We start from the raw sequence: 23,046 nt of genomic DNA, 5'->3' as shown, positions 1-23,046 counted from the left end.
TCTTCAGGCATTGGTTCATCCTAGTCTATTTGTGATGATCAAATCTTTTGTATTTTAAGACTTTATTCTAACAATGAAAGGATCCAAAATTCTAGTCGGATCGAATCGGAACCTAAAACTGGTAGCAAAAACCTAACACTCCACTTGGAACCTAACATTTCTAGGAGAAATCGTTTTGCCTCTATTTGTTTAGATGTAAAGGACAATAGGTTTTAACCGTCAAAAATGCAGCAAATCTTTGAATTACCACACGTTATACCCAAGATTTAAATGGAAAATGTTCTGTATTAAAAAATTTTAAGATTTTTCATTTGGAACTATCTGTTATTTTACCCACAGTTCGTGTAGTTGTTTTGAGTTAGAGTGCCACTTGCGAAGCTGCATGTTTCCTTATCTAAAAATTTGGATTGATTCAAGATTCGTTTTCTTTAATTGTCCGTTGACAATCACATCATCTACGTATACGTTCTACATCAAAAGGTTAGCGGTTGCAGGATAAAGTTGATTATCTTTTCAGGTAATGTTCACTGGTAGCCCCTAATAGAAACGGACTGCTATTTATTCCAAATTACACTCTAGTGAACCTAGTGAAAGTTTGTAATCTAGCGAGCTATATGGTGGGGAGTAATTTGCTAGATACATTAAAGAGTGTTTAAGAAAAATTACAAAAAAAAAAAAAGCATTGTTGATCTTCGAAGAAATGTCTACACTATTCGTTAAGGTAGAGTCAGTTATTAATTCCCCCCCCCTTTGAGCTACATTTAAGTTGAAAATGATGAACCACAACCTTTAACTCCAGTGTATTTCTTATATATTGGACAAACCGATTTGAGAGCGAAATACACTCATGTCCATAAATTAAGGATAATTCGGAATCACGCGGAAATCGAACTCTAAAATAAATATACCCCCTGTAAAATCACTACACACATCTTCAAGAATCATATGCAAATTTCAGGAAGTAACCAGATGATACCGATGGTACGTCACAATGACGAGAGTGTAAGAGAGTGATATATAAGGAATACAGGCAAAGAAGTAAAATTGTTCGCAGGCGCTTTATAAGCATTTCAGTGCAATAACCGAATAGTTATGACACAAAGGACGCATTTGGATGATTTTTTACGTGGTAGAATTATCGGCCGTCTGGAATGTGGGCGTACCCAACTGAAGTATCAAACGAACTTGGAACTGCCCAGAGTGTCATCTCCAGGCTTTGGCAACGATTCCAAGATGATGGTAATGTGAATAGACGTTACAGCACAGGTCGCCCCAGAGTTAAACGCCAAATGAAGACCTGTATTCGGCAGTTACTGCCAAAAGAAACAGGCGGAGCACAACTTCAGACCTGTCTCGTCAGCTCTCTTCAGCCACTGGTACGACAATTTCAAGGCAGACTGTGTACAGAGGCTTAGGGCAGATTGGTCTATATGCTCGTAGACCTGTCAGATGCGTTCTACTTACTGCAACTCACTGTCGCCTGCGGTTAGCCTGGAGTAGAGAGCATGCATTTTGGACACCGCAACAGTGGGCTTGTGTGATGTTTTCCGACGAGTCCAGGTTTAGCTTGCAGTCTGATTCTCGCCGAACTTTCATATGGAGAGATCCAGGTACCCGTTAAACCCTTATCACATACGATATTTGTTACCGGAACAAAACGTTTGCAGCAACAGTTCTGAGAAACGGCCTTTGGCGAAATAGGGTTACCATCTTCACTTGGTAAACAGGCTGAAAGCCAAACAAGAATGAGTTATCGCTCAGATTGGCGAAAGTGACGTTTCCTTTCAAGTGACATTCGCTTGTTCGTGTTGTTTTGTATCGTTCACACGCTTTTCGTTTTATGTGTGTGTGTGTGATTATGGCAAAGCCTCGAGGGCTATCTGCCTAAGGGGAGGGATGCCTTTGTGGAGGACTTTCTAAGGGAAACTGGCTCGTATACACGTTACACATGGGGAAAACCACGAAAACACCCATGCAGCCAGCCCGTTCGCGGGATTCGAACCTCGCAACGAACTACCAGTGTTCAGCGACTTTACCGCTCGGCCGCTGGTGGGCCCTTTTCGTTTTAAACTTTATTGTTAGTAATGGAAGATAATAGAAAGGTGATTGCTGTCAAGATAATCACTTTGATCTCCACTCTGGCACTTCAAGTAACAGATAAACACACTTCTGGTTATAGTAATGAATTACATCAGTAATAGCCAAATTCTATATACACCAAAAATAGTTTAAAACGTGTGCTGATAAGTCTATTTATCAGACATTATCTATGTGTATTTTCTGTTGTCTGCATTGCAATGAAAATTTGATGGCTCACTGGAAGATTTGTGACATGGTGACCACCTTCTGACCTTGACTAACTTTAACAAACAAACAGACAAAAAAAAAAAAAAAAAAAAAAAAAAAAAAAAAACCTTTTATGACAAAAGTCTGTATGGCTGATATTTACATCTTCACAGCCAGCAGATACTATTTAGCAAAATGAAGATCAAATAAAGCATACGAATACATGAGCAATCAAACATGTGCGAGTTGTTTACTGTCCCATAGGACACTCGGTAATACACCTAAAACACATTAATTATACCAACTCTAGAAATTAGGTGGTTTGAGTTTGTTTTATGTGATTACGGCAAAACCTCGAGGGATATCTGCCTAACAGGAGGATCCTTTTGTTGAAGATTTTTTAAAACTGGCTCGTATACCATATGGCCCGTTCGCGGCATTCTAACCTGAGACAGAACTACCAGTGTTCAACGACGCTTCGGCCACTAGTAGGCCCGTGCACTTAATTGGAAAATGCAATTCATTATGTAAACAGACATGAAGGTGATAATCAGTTGTGCACTGTTTTAAGTAATAAAATGTTATAAATGCACAGCTGTTACATTTCTTATTATTTATTAGTCATGTTTTTATTACGTAGATCATAAGTATGATATAATTATGAATTCCCAATAACAAAATGTGTACACTCTTTAGTACTCAAATACTCATCAATTATTTTTCAACTGATTATTACATACCCATAATAATTTGCAAAAAACTGCTAACTATAGCTGCTGCCAATTACATAATCGCTATCTGAATTAAAAGCAACTTCAAATAAATTTCTTGGCAATGTTCATTTTTGTATTCATACATACAAATATATACACATCTAATAAGTCATATATTTACATACAGATAGAGAGATGCGATGGTTTAGAAGTTGTATATATATATTTATTAGTATTAATGTAATGAATAAGATTTATATTAATGAATGTATATACAAATGTTTTTCATCATGCATAATAATAAATCCATAAACTTCCAATGTTTCAATATGTAGCATTTACAATAAAAGCATACTTTCTAATGTATTTATAATCCAAAAAGTATTTCATTAATAACATGAAAATAATAGACAAATTTAATGAGTATTCTCATTATTACATAAGCTATGCTTTTCTTTTTTATGCATCTTTTATGCTGTTTAAAATGTGTCACTGATTATGCAATTAACAATTTAAAAGATAAGTAATTAGGAGAAAAGCCGCGCATATACAAACGGATTTTAAAAAATTATTCAACTTAAATTTAAGAAATAAAATTCCATTATATAACAGTAATACACGATCAGCACGAAATACGATAAGTTTGGCGAACTTTTGGCGACGAACAATTTGTACACAAATCCGAACTGCAAGAACGTCGTAAAATACAGTCAACTCTGAAATTTCCACGATTATATATTTAATGAATATATAAAACATTTAAAAAATGACTCAGGCAGTTGTATTACAACAAAACAGCAATAATTAAATCGGCCTCTATTTTCACCGTCCATCACTTCACAGTGAGAGCCATCGCCATATAGAAAGTTACCCGTGATCCTTCAGAAGCAGAACTTTCGTCTGATTGGTTGGACGTTCGAGGAACACGTCTCCAGCCGGAACATTTTCGGACAAATTTTAAAATGTTGCTCGTAGCCGGGACAGGTTCCTCCTAGCTAGACGAAACATTTCTCGGAAGCCTGCCGTTTAAAGCCGTGCTACTAGAATCTCGTTTCTCGGAATTGTCCCGGGTAAGCGCGCATCCATAGAAGTGATAGGGCCATTACCACGAAGAAAACATAATTGAACGACACCGTTACGGTGGTGCAAGAGTGCTCGTTTGGGGTGGAATTATTCTGAGTTCCAGAACTGACCTGCATGTTCAAATTGGAACCATGACAAACCAAATCTATCGGGACGTCATTCTGCAACAACATGTACGTTTGTTTCGAGGCGCCATGGGTGCACAATTTGTGTTTATGGATGACAACGCCCGTCCTCACCGTGCAAACATCGTAAGCGAATGCCTTCAATCGGAGGATATCACCCGTATGGACTGGCCAGCATTCTCACCGGACTTGAATCCAGTAGAGCACGTGTGGGATATGCTTGGCCGACGAGTTGCAGCCCGTCAACCTCCTCCTACATGTCTACCGGAACTTCGGAGAGCATTGCTTTTTGAGTGGTGTAATATCCCCCAAGATCAGATCGATAATTTGATACTCAGCATGCCTAGGCGTTGTACGGACTGTATTGCATCGTCTGGGAGACATACAATGTATTAAAAATCATACCAACCATGTAATATTGTTTTTTTTTTTTTTTTTTTTTTTTTTTTGTAATTTGCTCCAGGGATAAAAAATCGCTGTTTTTTTGAATAATATCAAACATATAGCATCATTTTTTGCTCTTTAGCTTTTGTTTAATAAATAAGCTTTAAAAATAAATCAAATTTCTTTTGCTTCTAACTCTTCCTTTGCTTGATTTTGCATTATCCTTAATTTATGGACATAAGTGTAAAAAGAATAACGCTCTTGAAAAGAAAATGTTACCAAATTACTTTTGAAGCAGTTGTGGTGCAGGTAGAAGCAGCATTATTAATTATACCTCACAACTGCCCACTACTTGAAGAATCCCGAATTTTAGTCAGAACTGAAAGTATGGGATGTTACTTTAGTTAAAGGAGAAAACAAAAACAAACTGTCATGGAAACTTCGTAGAATCGGAAAACCATTTTTGGTCGTGAAGGTCAAATCCGATCATTCGAACTGAAAACTTGTTAATGGTACTTTGTTCAAACCCCTGCCTGAAGATTTGTTCTCTCATTGGAGAAAATGGTGTGAAGAGCAACATCGAATGATGAATTCTACATCCTTCGTTGGCCCACCAGCGGCCGAGTGGTAAAATCGCTGAACACTGGTAGTTCGGTCTGAGGTTCGAATCCCGCGAACGGGCTGGCTGCATGGGTGTTTTCGTGGTTTTTTACCATGTGTAACGTGTATACGAGCCAGTTTCTCTTAGAAAGTCCTCCACGAAGGCATCCCTCCCCTTAGGCAGATAGCCCTGGAGGCTTTAGCTTAATTAAATAACCTAACCTAACCTACGTCCCTCGTTACTTTCTATGATCTCGAATTTAATAATGAAAATCCTGAATTACATTGCTTCTCATACGCAAGTATACAAGCCTGTGGTACAATCGCCTACTTACGTTTCACAGCGAATGCTAAAGAAATCAAAACTGCCTTTATCGCTTCAAAAAGTAGAGTAGCTCTACACTGGCCGGTAAGAGCTGGCAAGTCGAAGATGTTATACTCTCCTTCCGTCATTTCTTCTCTTTATAAACAAATCAAGTGTTTTCTGATTTATGAGTACAGAGCAAAAGATGTTTTCACTCAAGATGTTATAGTTGCAGTAACTTATCGACGTTAAAAAAGGATGATAAATCCGTTTTACGATTAAATGCTAAATTTATATCAGAAGGCACTTTTCATTATCATCAGAATCAACATATAACTGTTTCTCTCCGGGCTGACTCCTAATAATCACAAGCTGCATATTTGTGTTCTTGTAGTGTCACAAAGTTTGCGAAGTTTTAAAATGTCACTGGATTCATATACTAGGGTAAAATTTAGGAGTTTTTGCATGCGTGAATTTACAATGATATCTTTTCTGCCGAACTGTTTTCAACTGTTTCATGTACTCGTATTTCAATAACTTCCTCATAATTTGGTTCCGAAATACAAAAGTCGTCTATCACGTTTGCGGCATTGACGCATAAATACGATTTTAAATAACTGAATTTTTCAATTTTTGTTAATGATTCATAATCGTGGTTTGCAACTTTTGCAAAAAATTCCAAAAACTTGTCGTATAATCACAGAAAGATTTAGAGATAGTTAATTTTGGTATACATTGTTTTTGGAATCTTCAGTGGAAATCATTATCAGATTTCTTGACTATTTAATTCCTTCAATTTTTTCTTCGCTCTAAATTGCCACACTTGGATTTTCTCTTTGTATTTCAGAACGGACGTCACTTCAAGTTCAAATTCATCCGCTTCGACTTGAATTTGAGCGTCTGAATTATTTAGAGTTTTTGACTTTTCGACTAACTGGTCTACGTTTTCTTCTAGTGCAATTATACTAATGTCATTGTTACTTAATTCTGTCTCAATTTTCTTTAGTATCGTGGACACTGCAGTCCTTAATACTTTTCGTTTGGATTTTAATTTAGCGACAGGATCTTTTATCATTAGTGTACTCTGAAAACAGAAATACGTTAATGATCTTCGCCCGCTTCCTATGCGCTAAATCCAAATTTTCCCGGCCGATGCAGCATGTAACGAAATCGATCAAAATCAAATCAAACAAGAATTAAAGAATAAGGTGCATAGCATGCAGGTATTTTCATCTTTTAATCAAATCTTAAATAAATATGTATAAATGTATACATGATGCACGCTAAAATCCTAAATCGAGTTACAAAACTTAAAAGGTTGAACTCATTTGTTCCATCAAATATTTTTAGTGGTCAATCAGACCCCGCGATGCAGTTCAAGCTCCATAATAAAAGTGACTCAATCATGAACTTTTGTATAGTCATACGTTCAAAAGAGAAGGTCTCAAGTAAATCAAACAGATGGACTTGTAGCGCCATATTTCGACATCAAAAAATATTTCTCAATACAGATTGCATATAATTGAAACATATACAAGCTCCATCAGCATCTTCATTTCCTGTTTCAGAACCAAAATTCTTATCACAAATACGGTGAGTCAAAAAAGTATTGGAACAAAACAAGCTTTCAAATAATGATGAAAGAATAATTTTAAAAAATCCGAAAGCTTTCAGATTTTATATTACGCCCAAAGGGGCGTTTTCTTAACATTTCGTGTGTTACCTTGTAGATACATTAGGTATTTTTTGAAAGCAGAAGACATGAAAAACGTGCAATGCCCTCGCCGCGACTCGAACCATGGACCTCTAAAATTTGCATCGAACGTGCTGACCACTTCACTCCGAAGGCATGCTAAGAAGGCGGAAGAAATACCTTATATACTCCACCCTATTAAAGGGCGACTGGCGTTTTAGTGGACCCAATCGCTAAATTCTAGTGGTGAAGAGTCACCACCTTCTAGTTCGGACGCCACTGTAGAGACATTAGTATTTTTTGAAAGCAGGAGACTAGAAGAATGAGCAATGCCCTCGCCGGCAATCGAACCCCGAACCTCTCGAATACTCAAACTATAAAATTCAATTCAACAGCAATATCACAAAATGTTTATGAGCATATCCTTAGAATTTCCGATATGCTGGAGATAATTTTTTTTTCCGTACTGGAGATTCGCGCGCTGGAGATAATTTTTTTTCCGTACAATTTTTTTTTTTTTTTCCGTACAAGGTAAATTTTTTTTCCGTTTTTTGTTTTGCTATTGCTTGCTTTGAAACCGTTGAGTTTCTTAATCAAAAACTCCTAAACTTTTTACAAAATATGAAATAGATAATAAAACAAATTACAAATTTAAGCTTCCAGATGCCCATATTCAGGTGGAGATTTACGTTATTCAAACTTTGATGGCTCTAGGTTATATATTTATGCAGATTCTTCATTATTTAATTTCTTTAAATATAACACAGGACTCTAATATTTGATGTTTCTTAAGCCATTATTCAAGCAAAGCAAATTCGAAAAATCTTAAAATTAACTACAAATAATGTTAAATAAATATTAAATTATATGCTTCTTGTGTGTAAATGAGGAAGCAAAAACTTAGTGAAGGGTTTTTAAACAATTCTAATTGAATGGGCCTCCTTTTGTGACATCATTAAGTCATACAGGCATATAGATGACACAAGATTCTGACACACATTTGCTTCTATTTTTCCCCATTCTGTGATGAAGTTTCTCTTTAAATTAATTTTTGATGGAAATTTTGTATTTATTAATTTTTTGGGGGAAATCACTCCAAATATGTCCAATAGAACTGATATCTGAACTCTGAGCAGACACTTTCATTACATTTGGACAATTATATTAAGTTTATTAATCTGAAAATATAATATTATGCTGATTATTTTCCTGATAAAGTTTTTAAAACGACAATAGGTCCATTTGTTGAGAACGTTGCTTCATTTTCTAAAAATATATTAACAAAAAACTTATTTATTTTGCCATCATAATAAATACCATAAACATCTAGATTTTAAACACCGCAAATGGTGTTACAGACTCTACCATGTTTCACTGAAAGAGTGAGATCTTTCAGTTAAAGCTCAGTATTAGGTCTCAACTATATTATTTGCTATTCTTCCAAAAATAATGAATTTACTTTTATCTAAAAATACAATAGAATTACAAAAATCTTGAAGTCTTATCTTAAAGCTTTATATAATGCTGATCATAGCAAACTGTAATCTGTCCTTCAGTTCGTTTTACTGAGGAATTGTCTTCCAGCAGCTACTCGGACAACTAACAGGTTCTGCATTAATTGTTAGCCCCATTTGATCGGCAAACCTACTGTTAGAGCTCTGGGACGAGAAAGTCGCTAGCTTTAACGAACCCAACAACGCGTTTTGGTCGTTTGTAAAGAGATTAAAGAGTAAACCCATGGTTAACAAGCCAATGTGTGCGGAGCATCGTGTTGCTCTTAATAATAAAGATAAGACTACTATACTTGCTGATCATTTTGAGAAGCATTTCTTCCCTAACAGCACTCCTAGTAATCCAGAGTTTTGGACTAAGGTTAGCTCCTATGTCTCCGATTGGACATGTGCTTCTTCTATGCAAAATCATCTTGAGCTCACCTCACCCCGAGAAATTGTGGATATTGTTAAGAAACTACGGAACAGGAAGGCTCATGATAACATGAATAATGTCATGCTCAAGTGGCAATCCTTAACTTTCATCACAAGGTCACTGGCATCCTGAACCCTGTCTCTATCACAGTTACTTTCCCGAGTCATGGAAGACTGTCAATATGATTGTAATCCCGAAATCGGGAAAAGATCAGACAAAACCTGAAGGGTACAGGCCCATCAGCCTACTTCCCAGCATGGGCAAGATTTTAGAGCGCATCATCCTCAACAGGATACAGTCTCATCTCGATAGGCTTCCTTTAGAGCAATTTGGATTTCGAAAATCCCTCTCCACCACCAAGCAGTTGGTACGGTTTAAAGAATTTATTGGCAGTGCGTTTCACAACAAGGGATGTGTTGCCTAACTCATGCTGGACGTGACGAAGGCATTCGAATGCGTCTCGCATGAGAAGCTTATTTACAAGCTTATAGAACTTAACTTCAGTAGAGAGCTGATTCAGTTTATTAACTCCTTCCTAACGGATAGGACTTTCTTCGTGCACATGAGAAATGACTCCTCTGACAACAAGAAAGGGATGGCTGGCGTCCCACAGGGGTCTATTTTAGGGCCCATTTTGTATTTGTTTTACGTGGCTGATTTGCCTACAGACAACTTCGATCATAACTGTTTTATGGGTTGTTATGCGGACAACAGGGCGCTTGCTGTCAAGTCTGCATCACCAAATTTCGCAATCACTAAATTACAGAGTCTAATGCCGCAGCTTGAGATGTGGTACTCTAAATGGAGGATCGCCATAAATACCGAGAAATCTAAACTCATTATTATCAAGAAAAAGAGAATGAACACATCTCTTGCTAAGAAATTGTCATTATTTGGTACTGTCGTGCCGCTTGTTAACAAGGCCACGTACCTCGGTGTCAAATACAGCTCCAACGTTCAGTGGAGAGAGCACGTAAATTATGCCAGAAGTAATATGTTATGGGTAATTCAATGCCTCACACCACTTCTTTCCCCGGACTCAAAGCTGGACTTAGGACGCAAGAGACATCTTCACATCTCGATTATTCGTCCCATCTTTGCCTATGCGTCATCTGCCTGGGCTTCTGTCCTAAATTGCAGGTTACGCAGACCAAGTTGCTCAGGATGATGACCACAGCTCATTACTTTGTGTCAAATCAGACACTTCACAAGGACTTGAAGCTTGAGACAGAAGAGGAGTATTTGCACAGAATGAATGCAAACTTCTTCAAAAAAGCACAGTACTGTAGGCCCATGGGAGACCTTAATGTGTTTAAATATATTGTTCTTGAGGAGGACTCCATTTATAGACCGCTCGCGGTCCAACTCACTCGGGACTTAAATTTTCCAACTTAGTTATCTCACCGCCTTGTATATATGTTAGTACTTTTATTATGCATTTCATATTGTGAACTTGTATTTCAATTTCTAACTTTTATTTTATTATGCATACTGCGTCATTTATTGTATTAGCCTTGTATTTAGTTATGCTACTTTCTCATGTATTCTTTAAATTATGTTTTGCATTACTTGTCTCATTTGTCTTTGTTGACCACTGCATCAACACAAACATGCACCACAGTACACCTCACAGCTCCTGAATTGGCTTATCTTGTATTAAGGCTCTCAAATGGCTCTGTGACGCATGGTCACCCCTTTTTTTACCACCTTCAAGACTTTAACGACTTGTCAGGAAATTTTATCGTCACGTGCTCATTGGGCATTGCTTCATGAGTCGGACACGCCGCGCTTTGCGCGATATTCCGGCAAAACTAGCGCGGATAAGGATAAGAAACCTACTGTTAGAAAAGAGAGAAAAGAAAGTTTGACTGAACTAAGCTGAGGAATACAAATAGAATTTCTGGCAATCCATCTTTTTCGTTCAGCGAAAAGTGTTGGACGCGTTGTTTGTGGCTGTACATGTTTTGAAACTGTAGTATGAACAGCAGAGTTACTTAAATTCAATAGTTAATCTATTTTTCTGTCAGATTTTCTCTGATTTCAGTGACAAATTTTATGTTTTCTTTTGTCAGCAGAAAAATCAGAATATTTTCAACCAAGGTTAACAAAAGATCTTCTTAGTCTCAAAACGGAATTTTTCTAAAAATAAAATCTTTCTTCCAGGCATTTTACAAGAAACATCTGTAAGAACCAGTTGTTTATCACATTTTTTTAGCAAACATGACCGATACTTTTTTAACCGTAATTTTGTTTTTAAAGACATTTACAACATCCCACTTATTTATTAGTTCTATGATATTTACATACAGAAAGACTTACTTTTGTAATAATAGCTAAATTTTTATTACGAAATGTTTAAAAGTTCTTATATTCCCCGATAGGTTTTTTTTAATTATTATTTCTATTGGCTACGTACACATATTAGTAAGAGATGCACGTTAGTACTCACATTATCAGACACATGTACTGCGGATGAGTTGGCTTTGACCAACGCCTGAATAACACCAATATGTTCGAAAAGCACAGCCACGTGAAGAGCGCATCTCGCTCTCTGGCTTTTTGCAGTGACAAGTGTGTTATCTGATCTAATGAGTCGGCAAGTGCCTTCCAAGTAGCTATTTCTGATATAACCATGCAGGTCTTCTCTTCTTCTCTGTAAAAAAAGAAATTACATTTATTTATATAATTAGCAGGAGTTTACTAACAAGTATTATTCAGGAACCTCATTAGCATATAATCACCTGAAAATGTTTCAAGTTTCTAACAAACTGAAGATGTCAGAAAAATAATGCTATTTTTAAAGTGATAACAAACACTCTGCTACAGCCTGCTTGTACGCAAAGAAAATGTTTCCAATCATTTGAAATGAAAAAAGGGTGGATCAATCATTCTTGCCAGAAATTTGTTATTTTAATCTGATATATTTTCGAGAGAACGCATCAGTATATAAAGATTCAGTATTCGCCGCACTTAAAGTAGAAAATCGCAAAGGCAATTTTATTAATGATTCGTTCAGTTATGAGTTATGAATTTATGATTTCAGTTTCGAATTTATGATTGTTCAGCAGATTCAGGATCAGATCGAATACCATTTCATGGTATGCTGTGCAAATTATCTGGATCAAAAGAAGCAAAAATCTAAATCTTTTAACGTAAGACAAACATTTAAGCTAATTCTCTGCACTTGAATTATTGCACTATGTTTAGTAGTAACTTTTGGGTAATACATTTTTATGATCCTCGCATTCTTTTCCGATAATTCTCTAATTAAATTAGCTATATGGTTCTTAGCCCACAAACTAGGCGTAGCAAAATCAGTTCAGAATCCTATCTCATACTTACCACAAAGTCAGTAATATTCCTCAGAAAAGAAGAGTTAGAGTGCATCTTTAACTCTTCGAATATTGTTTCAATATCCCTGCCGATATTGTCCTTAATCTGTAACATGTGGTCATATCCATCATGTTTCAGCATCTGTATAAAAGAATAACGCTGCTGCAGAAAAGCATCTAGCACGTATCTGTCGATGGTAGCGGTATTTTCTTGCTGTCCAGCTTCATCAGCAACATCCCAACATGTGCGGTACAAAGAATCTCTTTCCCCCAACAAGACTTCAGCATGACTCAAAAGTGCATAGAGGCTGCCGTCCGGATGTACTCGAGCAGCAGCGAAATGCAGCACTGTTTGTCCTTCTTCGTCCTTAAAAATGAAACAAATAAAATGGCCATTAGTTTAAAAGTGAATAAATTAGTCATTATTAATAATTAGATCACTGCGTGTGCAAAATAATGGCAGCGTTTGTCGTTGGCTCTTTTTTCTTCAAGATCACACTTGCGAGTCCCGGTACATGCACCGTTACTGGCAAGCGGTATGAAACATTTATGCATAAAACATTTTTGCGACACTTTAGTAGCGTCAGCGTGTGGATTGCACAATCATGCAAGATGGCGTCATCCTCATATTCCTACTTGTGTGAAGCAGCTGCTGACTGCTTATTAGAATAACATCCATTTTCCAACAGCGTGAAAGCCACGTTCACCCGACTTTAACCCAAGTGATTTTTGGCTTTCGAGGATACTTGAATACTGTTTACAGAGGGCAGATTATGAATCTGGCCAACTTGACGGCAAGCATCACACACAATATTCATAGCATCAGTGCAGATACCCTTTGATCTGTTTTGGAACAAAACATTTTGCGCTTCGAACTAGTAGTGAACAAGGCGGAGCGCATTCCGAACAACTTATGAGTTAATCATTCGTAAGGTGTTTGTTTCATGAAGCTCCTCTTTTTCCCTTATCGCTATTACTGTTATCGCTGTAAACACGTATTCTTGTCTTTTCGCTAAAAATTTGTCGCAAACCCTTGGAATCTATTGTTTCTTTTAGGCTAACAACATTTCTGTGTTTAACGAATTCATCTATGCTATACTTTCATAGTTATGCTGTAGTTCCATATTTGAAGAAAATTTAAATTATATTTTAGTTGAGTAAAAATATACATTTACATTGTTACTGCTCGAATTTTTTTATTATAAATTTACTTTATTGTGTGCTGTTGTTAGCATATAATGCAACGAGTTAGCGCACAAAAGCGCATAGTTAAGATTTACCAAACGATTGAAAATATTGATTAAATGAATATAAAATTTATAACCTACTCAAAACACAGAAAAGGATTCTTTGGCTCAAAGAATTCTTTCACCACTGATGTGCACATATCTTCAATCAGTTATGCGTGATGTCAGTGCTTCTTGCGGTATAATTGCGGTATAAATGAAAATCTGAATGGAATACCGGCCCAGCCTGCAGAACCACTACATCAAGAAGATACGAGAAATACACTCATGTCCATAAATTAAGGATAATGCAAAATCAGGCAAAGGAAGAGTTAGCAAAACAAATTTGACTTATTTTTAAAGCTTATTTATTAAACAAAAGGTAAAGAGCAAAAAATTATGCTATATGTTTGATATTATTAAAAAAAAAACAGCGATTTTTTATCCCTGGAGCAAATTACAAAAAAAAAAAAAAAAAAAAAAAAAAAAAAAACCCAATATTACATGGTTGGTATGATTTTTAATACATTGTATGTCTCCCAGACGATGCAATACAGTCCGTACAACGCCTAGGCATGCTGAGTATCAAATTATCGATCTGATCTTGGGGGATATTACACCACTCAAAAAGCAATGCTCTCCGAAGTTCCGGTAGACATGTAGGAGGACGTTGACGGGCTGCAACTCGTCGGCCAAGCATGTCTCACACGTGCTCTACTGGATTCAAGCCCGGTGAGAATGCTGGCCAGTCCATATGGGTGATATCCTCCGATTGAAGGCATTCGCTTACGATGTTTGCACGGTGAGGACGGGCGTTGTCATCCATAAACACAAATTGTGAGCCTATGGCGCCCCGAAACAAACGTACATGCTGTTCCAGTATGACGTCCCGATAGATTTGGCTTGTCATAATTCCAATTTGAACATGCAGGTCAGTTCTGGAACCCAGAATAATTCCACACCAAACGAGCACTCCTGCACCACCGTAACGGTGTCGTTCAATGATGTTTTCTTGGTGGTAACGGGTACCTGGAGCTCTCCATATGAAAGTCCGGCGAGAATCAGACTGCAAGCTAAACCTGGACTCGTCGGAAAACATCACACAAGCCCACTGTTGCGGCGTCCACATTGCATGCTCTCTACTCCAGGCTAACCGCAGGCGACAGTGAGTTGCAGTAAGTGGAACGACTGGGGCTTTTTAGGGGACCCAATCGCCAAATCCTGGGTGCCAAGAATCCTCATCCAACACCCTTTTAGTTCGAGCGCCACTGTAGAGACATTAGGTATTTTTTTGGAAGCAAGCAAGATGAAAAATGAGCAAACGTCTTCGCCAGGGATCGAACCACGGACCTTTGGAATACCGGCCCAGCGTGCAGAACCACTACACTAAGAAGGCACGAAAAATACCTTATAAGATGTTGGAGAGAAAAGGGTAAAAAAAAAGCGTGACTAGCTTGTGCATGTAGAAAATGTTGATTGCGAGGTCCTACAAATGCTCGATTTTGAAAAGAATATAAAGGGTCGAATTACGGGAAGCGAATACAGACGTAGAATTTCAAGGTCTCTTCGAAATGTGCAATGGTCTGTTCAAGGTACATATATCAACAGTATTAAAGGGTCTAGGGAAGCTATTAAAAGAATTCACTGTACTCGGCAGGGCAATTTGATTCTTATCTGATCAAATATATGTGAAGCAGAAGGAATCCAGCCCCTGCAGGTTAATACAGATATTTCTGAGGTGTTAGCAATATATTCCCCAAAAAATAAAGACTGAGGGTTAAGTGTCATTTATTATTATTGGCTAAAGTGAAATATCTGATGCCCGCCAAATTTGGCGATTTCGTTATTAAGTAGTTAATTTATTTTGGTAGCTTTATTTTCGTCGTTGAGGTAGTATTATGGAAACGTTAATTTGTTACAACTCGAATCAATAGAGTTGTGCGATATTTATCACTCGATCATTTGTTCTATGCTTCTGATTGGCATGTGCAATTTTTAAAGTCTATTTTTAAAAGTTAAAAACATTAAACCTCTTTAATTTTCATTATATTGGAGCGTATGTTGAAGTTGCAAGTGTTTTAGGGAGAACATCATCATGGCTGGTACACAGTGCCGAGGTCGTCGGCGATGGAAAGTTCTGCAGTTTTCTGACTTTTTAAAGTGAAAACAGAACACTGTGTGCATGCGCAATGCCGAGGTTGTGCGGTATGTAGAGTTCGTGCAATTCTGACTTTTTTCAGAGAAAACAGACCGCTTTGTACTCGTACTTGGAGAGAACAACAGTAATATAACGTATATTATGTGGAAATATATCGTTTTTGTGCCCTTAATTTTTATTTTTATTTTAATTGTGAATTATGTGTTAGCCATCATTTTTTATATTAAAATTGTATTTTTACTTGTTTTCTTTTGATACGTTGATACTGTTTTTCACTTACGATACATATCAATATTTCGACGATCTTTTTAAGAACAGTAGGAAAACTGTAAACTTGCACCCAATAAGAAACTTTTATCTTATTATTTTTAATACGTAGTGATTGCTATCGTAATTGCATTTGATATGTTTTCTACTTGAAACATTTATTATTATTCCAAATTTGTAGTTTTTATTTTCTTATCTTATTTTCCTTATTGTAAGAAATTAGATTTTTTCTGTCATTTATATATAGAATTCCAGTATACGTAGAGACATAATTTGACGTCATTTAGGCATTTAAGAAACAGAGTTTTGAAAGCTGTGTATTATGTTCATTTGCTATAAAAATATTTCTTTTTATTAATACTAAACTTTACAACTTTTAGAAAATAATGAAAATTGTCTACTTGTTAGTATGTAAGGGATTATGGCATTATGTAGCTGTTTTGAGGTCGCTGGTTAGACTCTATACTAAAGACAACGTTATAACAACAACAACAATTTTATTTCGTGGACTGTATCATAACTAAAAATCTAAATCGAAAATCATAAATTCCCGACCATACGGGATCAAAAACATGTATGCTACGCTAGGAGTTCGAATCTTAACTAACTGAAAATTACGCAGAAACAATGCGCTGTACATAACTTATATTGCCGCGTAGGAGGCAACATACCGCCCCACGTTGCAATATTTATGATATGCAAACTAAATCTAAGTATACAATTCAATATCAAATGCTAACAATTCGCTATTCATTTTTTTTAAGCAAAAAAAAAAAAAAAAAAAAAAAAAATGTTAGTTAAACTTAAAGTTAGTAAATCATTTACAGAATGAAATAAACAATTCAGAAAATTCAATAACGTTTAAACATTTGCAAATTTTTTCAATAATTATGGTAAGTATATCAACAATTCAAACAGTAAAAAATATTGACACTTTTAATAAAAATTACCAAAATATAAGTATAATAAAGAACAATGTATATTTTATTAACAATGAAATTAATCCTTGAAGTTATCCTCAATAGGCAATAAACAAATTTTTGATATTGGCCTTTTAATTGGACCAAACTTTGTGTTAATGACTGCTACTCGTATCTTACCATCTTTACCAGGAATCGTCTGATCAGTTCTTCCTAGTAACCATTTAAATGGAGGTAACTGATCATCTTTAATAATAATCATTGTATTTTTCTTTATATTTTCCTTTGAAAAATACCATTTCTTTCGTTGTTGCAAGTGATTAAGATAGTCAGTTATCCATCGTTTCCATAAAATCTGTACCATTTTAGTTAATTTTTGCCATCATGACAATCACTTTCTGACAAGTCCAAATTTTGAGGTTCTACAATTGAGTTTATGGGTCTACCTATTAAAAAGGTGACCTGGCGTCAAGGGTTCGTAATCTGAAGGTTCAGACGATAAAGGAGAAAGAGGTTTCGAATTTAGTATTCCTTCAATTTGATCAATTACGGTTAAAAATTCTTCATAGGTTAATTTAGCATCGGAACTAATTCTTTTAAGATGAAATTTGAAAGATTTGATTCCGGCCTCCCAAATTCCACCAAAATTGGGGGCACGAGGAGGAATAAATTTCCAAGAGATATATTCAGATGCCAAATACTTACCCAAAACTTCATCAGGGACAGTAACTAAAGAAGCAAGTTTCTTTAACTCTTTGTGAGCTCCTACAAAATTAGTTGCATTGTCACTAAACAGACATGTGCTTTTAACTCTACGCGAAAAAAATCGTTTTAAACATGCAATAAAGGCTTCAGGTGTTAAGTAAAATACTATTTCTAAATGAATCGCTTTTGTAACTAAGCAAACAAAGATTGCTATATAAACTTTATGTAAACTACCTTTCCTTTGATTTCTATATTTGATTAGAAAAGGGCCTGCAAAATCTATCCCTGTGTTATGAAAGGTTAGATTTGGATTTACACGTTCAGGAGGTAAATCGGCCATTAATTGGTCTGAAATGATAGGTTTATGACGAAAACAAATTACACACTCGTGAACTGTTTTTCTAGCTAAGTCCTTGCCACTAATAGGCCAAAATCTTTCCCTAACAAAATGTAACAATGCTTGAGGACCAGCATGAAAATTTTTCAAATGATAATGAATAAATATTAACTTGGTAAGCTCATGATTTTTTGGCAATAAAATTTGATGTTTAGAATCATAATTAATTGTGGCATGAGTTAAGCGACCGCCCACACGTAATATATCTTTTCCATCTAAAAATGGATTTAAAGTTTTTACCTGACTTTTGATTACTCTCTGATCTTGAAGTGATTTAATCTCCTCTGCAAATTCTATTACCTGAATCATTTTTATCAAGCACATTTCGGCATCTTGAAATTCAATGCTACTGATGGGGCCTGTTTTCTTCACTGGACCTTTCAGATTGGACAGAAACCTGAAAATAAGACTTAAAATTCTAATTAGTTTAACATAATTATTTGTTAATTCAAAAAGGGTATTCCAAAACAAGTTTAAATTGCAGTTCAAATTAACGTCTAAAGGTTTTTTAAGTTCATCCTGATAAGCAGGAGAATCTATGAGAGTCTTGTTAAGTTCAAATAAAGATGCATCACTAAGTTCGTTCTGTTCAGGACCATTCCACCACAAGGAAGATGTCAAGTTTATGAGGATAAGCACCACGAGAAATCAGATCTGCCGGATTATTTGATGATGATACGTGCTTCCAGTGTCGCGGTTCTACTAGTCTTTAGATTTTGGAGACTCTATTTGCAACAAAGGTCTATAAAGATGAGGAGAAGTCTTCAACCATGACAGTGCTATTGTTGAATCAGTGCATAGAATGATGTCATCTAAATGCATCTTCAATGAGTTGCTAACTTTCGAAATCAGATGAGCCAATAGCAAACATGCACAAAGTTCCAATCTTGGAATAGATAAAGTTTTCAATGGAGCCACACGAGATTTGCTGGCTAGTAGATGAGATGACGAGCCGTGATCTTCATCGACACAAATCAAGTAGACAACTGCACCATAAGCGGCTTCCGAAGCATCTGCATATCCAATGAGTGAAATCTTGCTTGGATGATTGGAGAGGATGCAACGATTAATTTTTATGTTCTCAACAGCCTTTAAATTTGAAACTATCTGTTGCCATTCGTGAGCAATAGTTGCGAAAAGTGGTTCATCCCAACTCAGTTTTTGAACCCATAATTTCTGTAAAAATATCTTGGCTTTGGTGATTACCGGACCAATAAGTCCTAAAGGATCATAAAGCCTGGCAATTGTCGATAAAATTTCTCTTTTAGTATATGATGATTTCTCGTCGATTGAGACTTTAAAGCTGAATTCATCCTTCTGAGAATTCCATGTAATACCTAAAGTTTTAACCACATTATCACTTTTGGAGGAGAATGAAAGCTCAGAGCTTGTAGAAGGGCTATCCCACAGTTCAGGAGAATTAGAGTTCCATTTGTGCAAAGTCGTTCCACAACTATGAAAAAGCTATATAAGCTGATTTTTCAATTCCCTTGCTAAGTTTGATGAACCAGAGATGACATCATCAACATAACAGTGTGACAAGACAGCTTTGGCAGCTTCAGGATATTTATGCATTTCGTCATATGCAACTTGCTTTATGCATCTAATGGCTAAAAATGGAGCACTTTTAGTACCATAAGTCACCGTTTTGAGTCTATATGTCACAGGTGAGTCGCTAAGGTTTCTCTTCCATAAGATTCGAAGTAAGTCTCTTTGGGATTCATCAACTAAAATTTGCCGGTACATTTTTTGTATATCCGCAATAACTGATACTTGATGTTTTCTAAATCTCACAAGAATATCAAAAGTATCTTCTTGAACTGCTCCCGCTAAAAGTAAATCATTCAAACTTAATCCATTTGAGCTTGGGGCACTAGCATTAAACACAACTCTTAATTTTATACTTGATTTCTCTGGTCTATACACTCCATGATGGGGAAGGTAATATTCAAGTTTCGGTTTTGAATTATCATCGACCTTTTCCATATGGTCCAAATTTTCATATTCTGTTATGAAATCTTGATATAAATGTTGCAATGTAGCGTTTTTGCTAAGACGTTTAACTAATTGATTGAGTCTAATGTTGGCTAAGTGCTTTGAATCTCCTAATTGTTCGTCTTTCATAGGCATTTTTACGGTAAATCTGCCATCTTCATTTCGTCTGTAAGTGTCTTTGAAATGTTGTTCACAGAATTCTTCTTTTTGGCTAAGCATTGGCTTTTCTTCGCCAATATTTTCCATTAACCAAAATTTTTCTACTAATCTATCAATATTATCAACATTACCGATAAGTCCACAATAATTTTGACAATTTTCAAGGCATGTTTTCAAAGAACCAGTAGCTATATAACCAAACACAGAATTTCTGAAAACGAGTGATTTCGTAGAAGATTTAACTTGGCCATTAATAAAAATGTCATAAAATATTTCTGCTCCTAAAAGCAGATCCATACTAGATGGAGTTGCAAATTCTGGATCAGCCAAACTTGATGTATTAGGAATATCTATATTTTCAATATTTAATTTTGTAGAAGGTACTAAATCTGTGATTTTATTTACAACTAAAAATTTTAATGAAGCAGAGAACGAATTATTTCCATTAAAAATAGAAGCAAAAGTATGAGATTTAATGCTTGAAATTTGCCCATTTAAACTAGAAACGGGAAAATTTATTCTTTCCTTTTTTAAATTTGCACGCTCACAGAATTCATTTGTAACAAATTTTGACATTGAGCCTGAGTCAAGAACTATTCTTGCTTTCACGAATTGGCCATAAATATTTCTAACCAAACAATCGCAGTTGAAAGGAGAACAGTTTTATTTTTCAAAAAAAGAAACGCCGATAAGGCTTTTTCTGTTGATTTATTGCTATTCAAAACAGCCTCATTTTTGCAGTTCTCTGGGGAGGGCGTAGTTTCATTTTGCTTTCCCCCATTTGTTGCAGACGACATGGATCCGTCATTCCGATGAAGAAGTGAATTATGTTTTAATTTGCAAACCGAGCAAAAGTGTCTAGACTGACAGGAAGTTACTTTATGATTTGAATGTAAAGAATTAATGCACAAAGAAAGCTTTTTAATCATTTCGTATCGTTCCATTGGATTTAATGCTAGAAATGTTTCGCATTTAAAAATTGCGTCATTATCTTTGCAAACCGGACATATAAATTTATTATTATTCGTTTTTGTCACTAACGATCGAACCTTATTTGGAGGAATGTTTTGTTTTGTTTTTGCAAATACAGTTTTGTTTTGCATATTTTCTAACATCTGGCATCGCTTTTGAAGAGATGTCATGAAAGAATCCCATTCACATAAATCATTACTATTTAATGACATTTCAAATTGCTTAAGGGATTCTTTATCTATTTTATTAAGAATAATATTAATCAGCAAAGCTTCGCTTAATTTATCCATATTTAATTCCAGAACTTTTAATGCTCTTAAATGTTTCTGAACTTTATCAATTAATGAGCGTAAATCTTTAGGATTTCTATGAACTATTTTTTCAATAGAAAGTAATTCATCGATATGAGAATTTACAACCAGTCTCTTATTATCATATCTTTCTTCAAGTGCCTTAAATAAGGAAGAAAATGTGTCATCTATTGTTTGTATCTGCTTTGCATCACCAATTAGACAAGATTGTAAATAAAACAATTTCTGATAATCTGTTAATTGTCTATTAGATTAAATTAAAGCTACAAATTGGTTTTTAATTAAATTCCAGTCTTCGAAATTGCCAGAAAATTTAGGTAATGTTATTTCAGGCAATTTATAATTCAATGAATTACTTCTTGTTTCTGGGATACTATTATTTGCATTCTTACTACATAATGAAGTATAAAGACATTTCAGGCTTACCTGAACATTAGTAATATCCATCTCGATTTCTTCAAAAGTAGCTTCGATGTATCATATTTCTTCATCTTTGCACACTTTGTAATAATCCAAGCGAAGTTCATCAATTTGTTTATTTAACTTGTGAACTTTTTCTTGCAATACTTCTATTTGTTTGAAACCAAAATCATCACTTTTTCCACTGACAGACGACTTTAATTTCCTAATTTGAGCTTTAATGCCACCACGTTTTCTGTTTAACGTGGTTATGTCTTCATTAGCAATTTTTTATTCTAATTAGCTCGGGCTCGACGTTGACCAATGTTTTGAGGTCGCTGGTTCTACTATATAAAAAAGACAACTTTATAACAACAACAGCAATTTTATTTCGTGGACTGTATCATAACTACAAATCTAAATCGAAAATGATAAATTCCCGACCATACGGGATCAAAAAACATGTATGCTACGCTAGGAGTTCGAATCTTAACTAACTGAAAATTGCGTAGAAACAATGCGCTGTACATAACTTTGAAGTTGCGCAGAAACAATGCGCTGTACATAACTTATATTGCCGCGTAGGAGGCAACAGTAGCAGTAAAGTAGTTTGTGAAAATGATAAAATTAAAATGTTCTATAACATGAACCTAAATTAAAAACGTTTCTTATTTTTAGTCCAAACGGGCTATTAGGACTATTAATTTCGTTTTGGCATTTTGCGTTGTTTCACTTTTCAAATTTTTGCCACCAAATATTATCTCCCTGTATTAAAGAAATTAAATAATGAAAAATCTGCATAAATATATGTATGTTTCTCGAACTGTGATAAAACAACGGTACCTAGAGCCATCAAATTTTGAACAACGCAATCCTCCTGCGACTATGGGCATCTGGAAGCCCAAATCTGAAATTTGGACTTTGTTTTATTATCGATTTCATATGTTGTAAAACTTTAACGAATTTTTGATTAAGAAACTCAGGGATTTCAAAAGCGAGCAATAGCAACGTTGTACGGAAAAAAAAATTATCTCCAACGCGCAAGACTGTGTACCGAAAATTCTAAAGATATGCTCATTTTAAAATTATTT

At 35.5% G+C, this 23,046-nt stretch overlaps 1 protein-coding gene across 3 annotated transcripts in view; it reads right to left on the bottom strand.

The window, feature by feature from the left end:
* The window catches only part of LOC118202692 (uncharacterized), a 376,501-nt gene that overhangs the window by 5,515 nt on the left and 347,940 nt on the right, over positions 1-23,046 (bottom strand). For all 3 annotated transcript variants that reach the window (XM_085813163.1, XM_085813164.1, XM_085813165.1), the window contains 2 exons: positions 12,457-12,813; positions 11,564-11,767 (listed from right to left, as the gene is read on the bottom strand). In XM_085813163.1, the coding sequence (XP_085669289.1) occupies positions 11,564-11,767; positions 12,457-12,813 (561 nt within the window). The remainder of the gene's footprint in view (positions 1-11,563; positions 11,768-12,456; positions 12,814-23,046) is intronic.

This window comes from Stegodyphus dumicola, chromosome 3 (genome assembly GCF_044657685.1).
Source record: "Stegodyphus dumicola isolate Sdum_Otavi_A_Nest chromosome 3, ASM4465768v1".
Classification (NCBI taxonomy): Eukaryota; Metazoa; Arthropoda; class Arachnida; order Araneae; family Eresidae; genus Stegodyphus; species Stegodyphus dumicola.
This window is presented reverse-complemented; position numbering and strand designations above follow the sequence as displayed.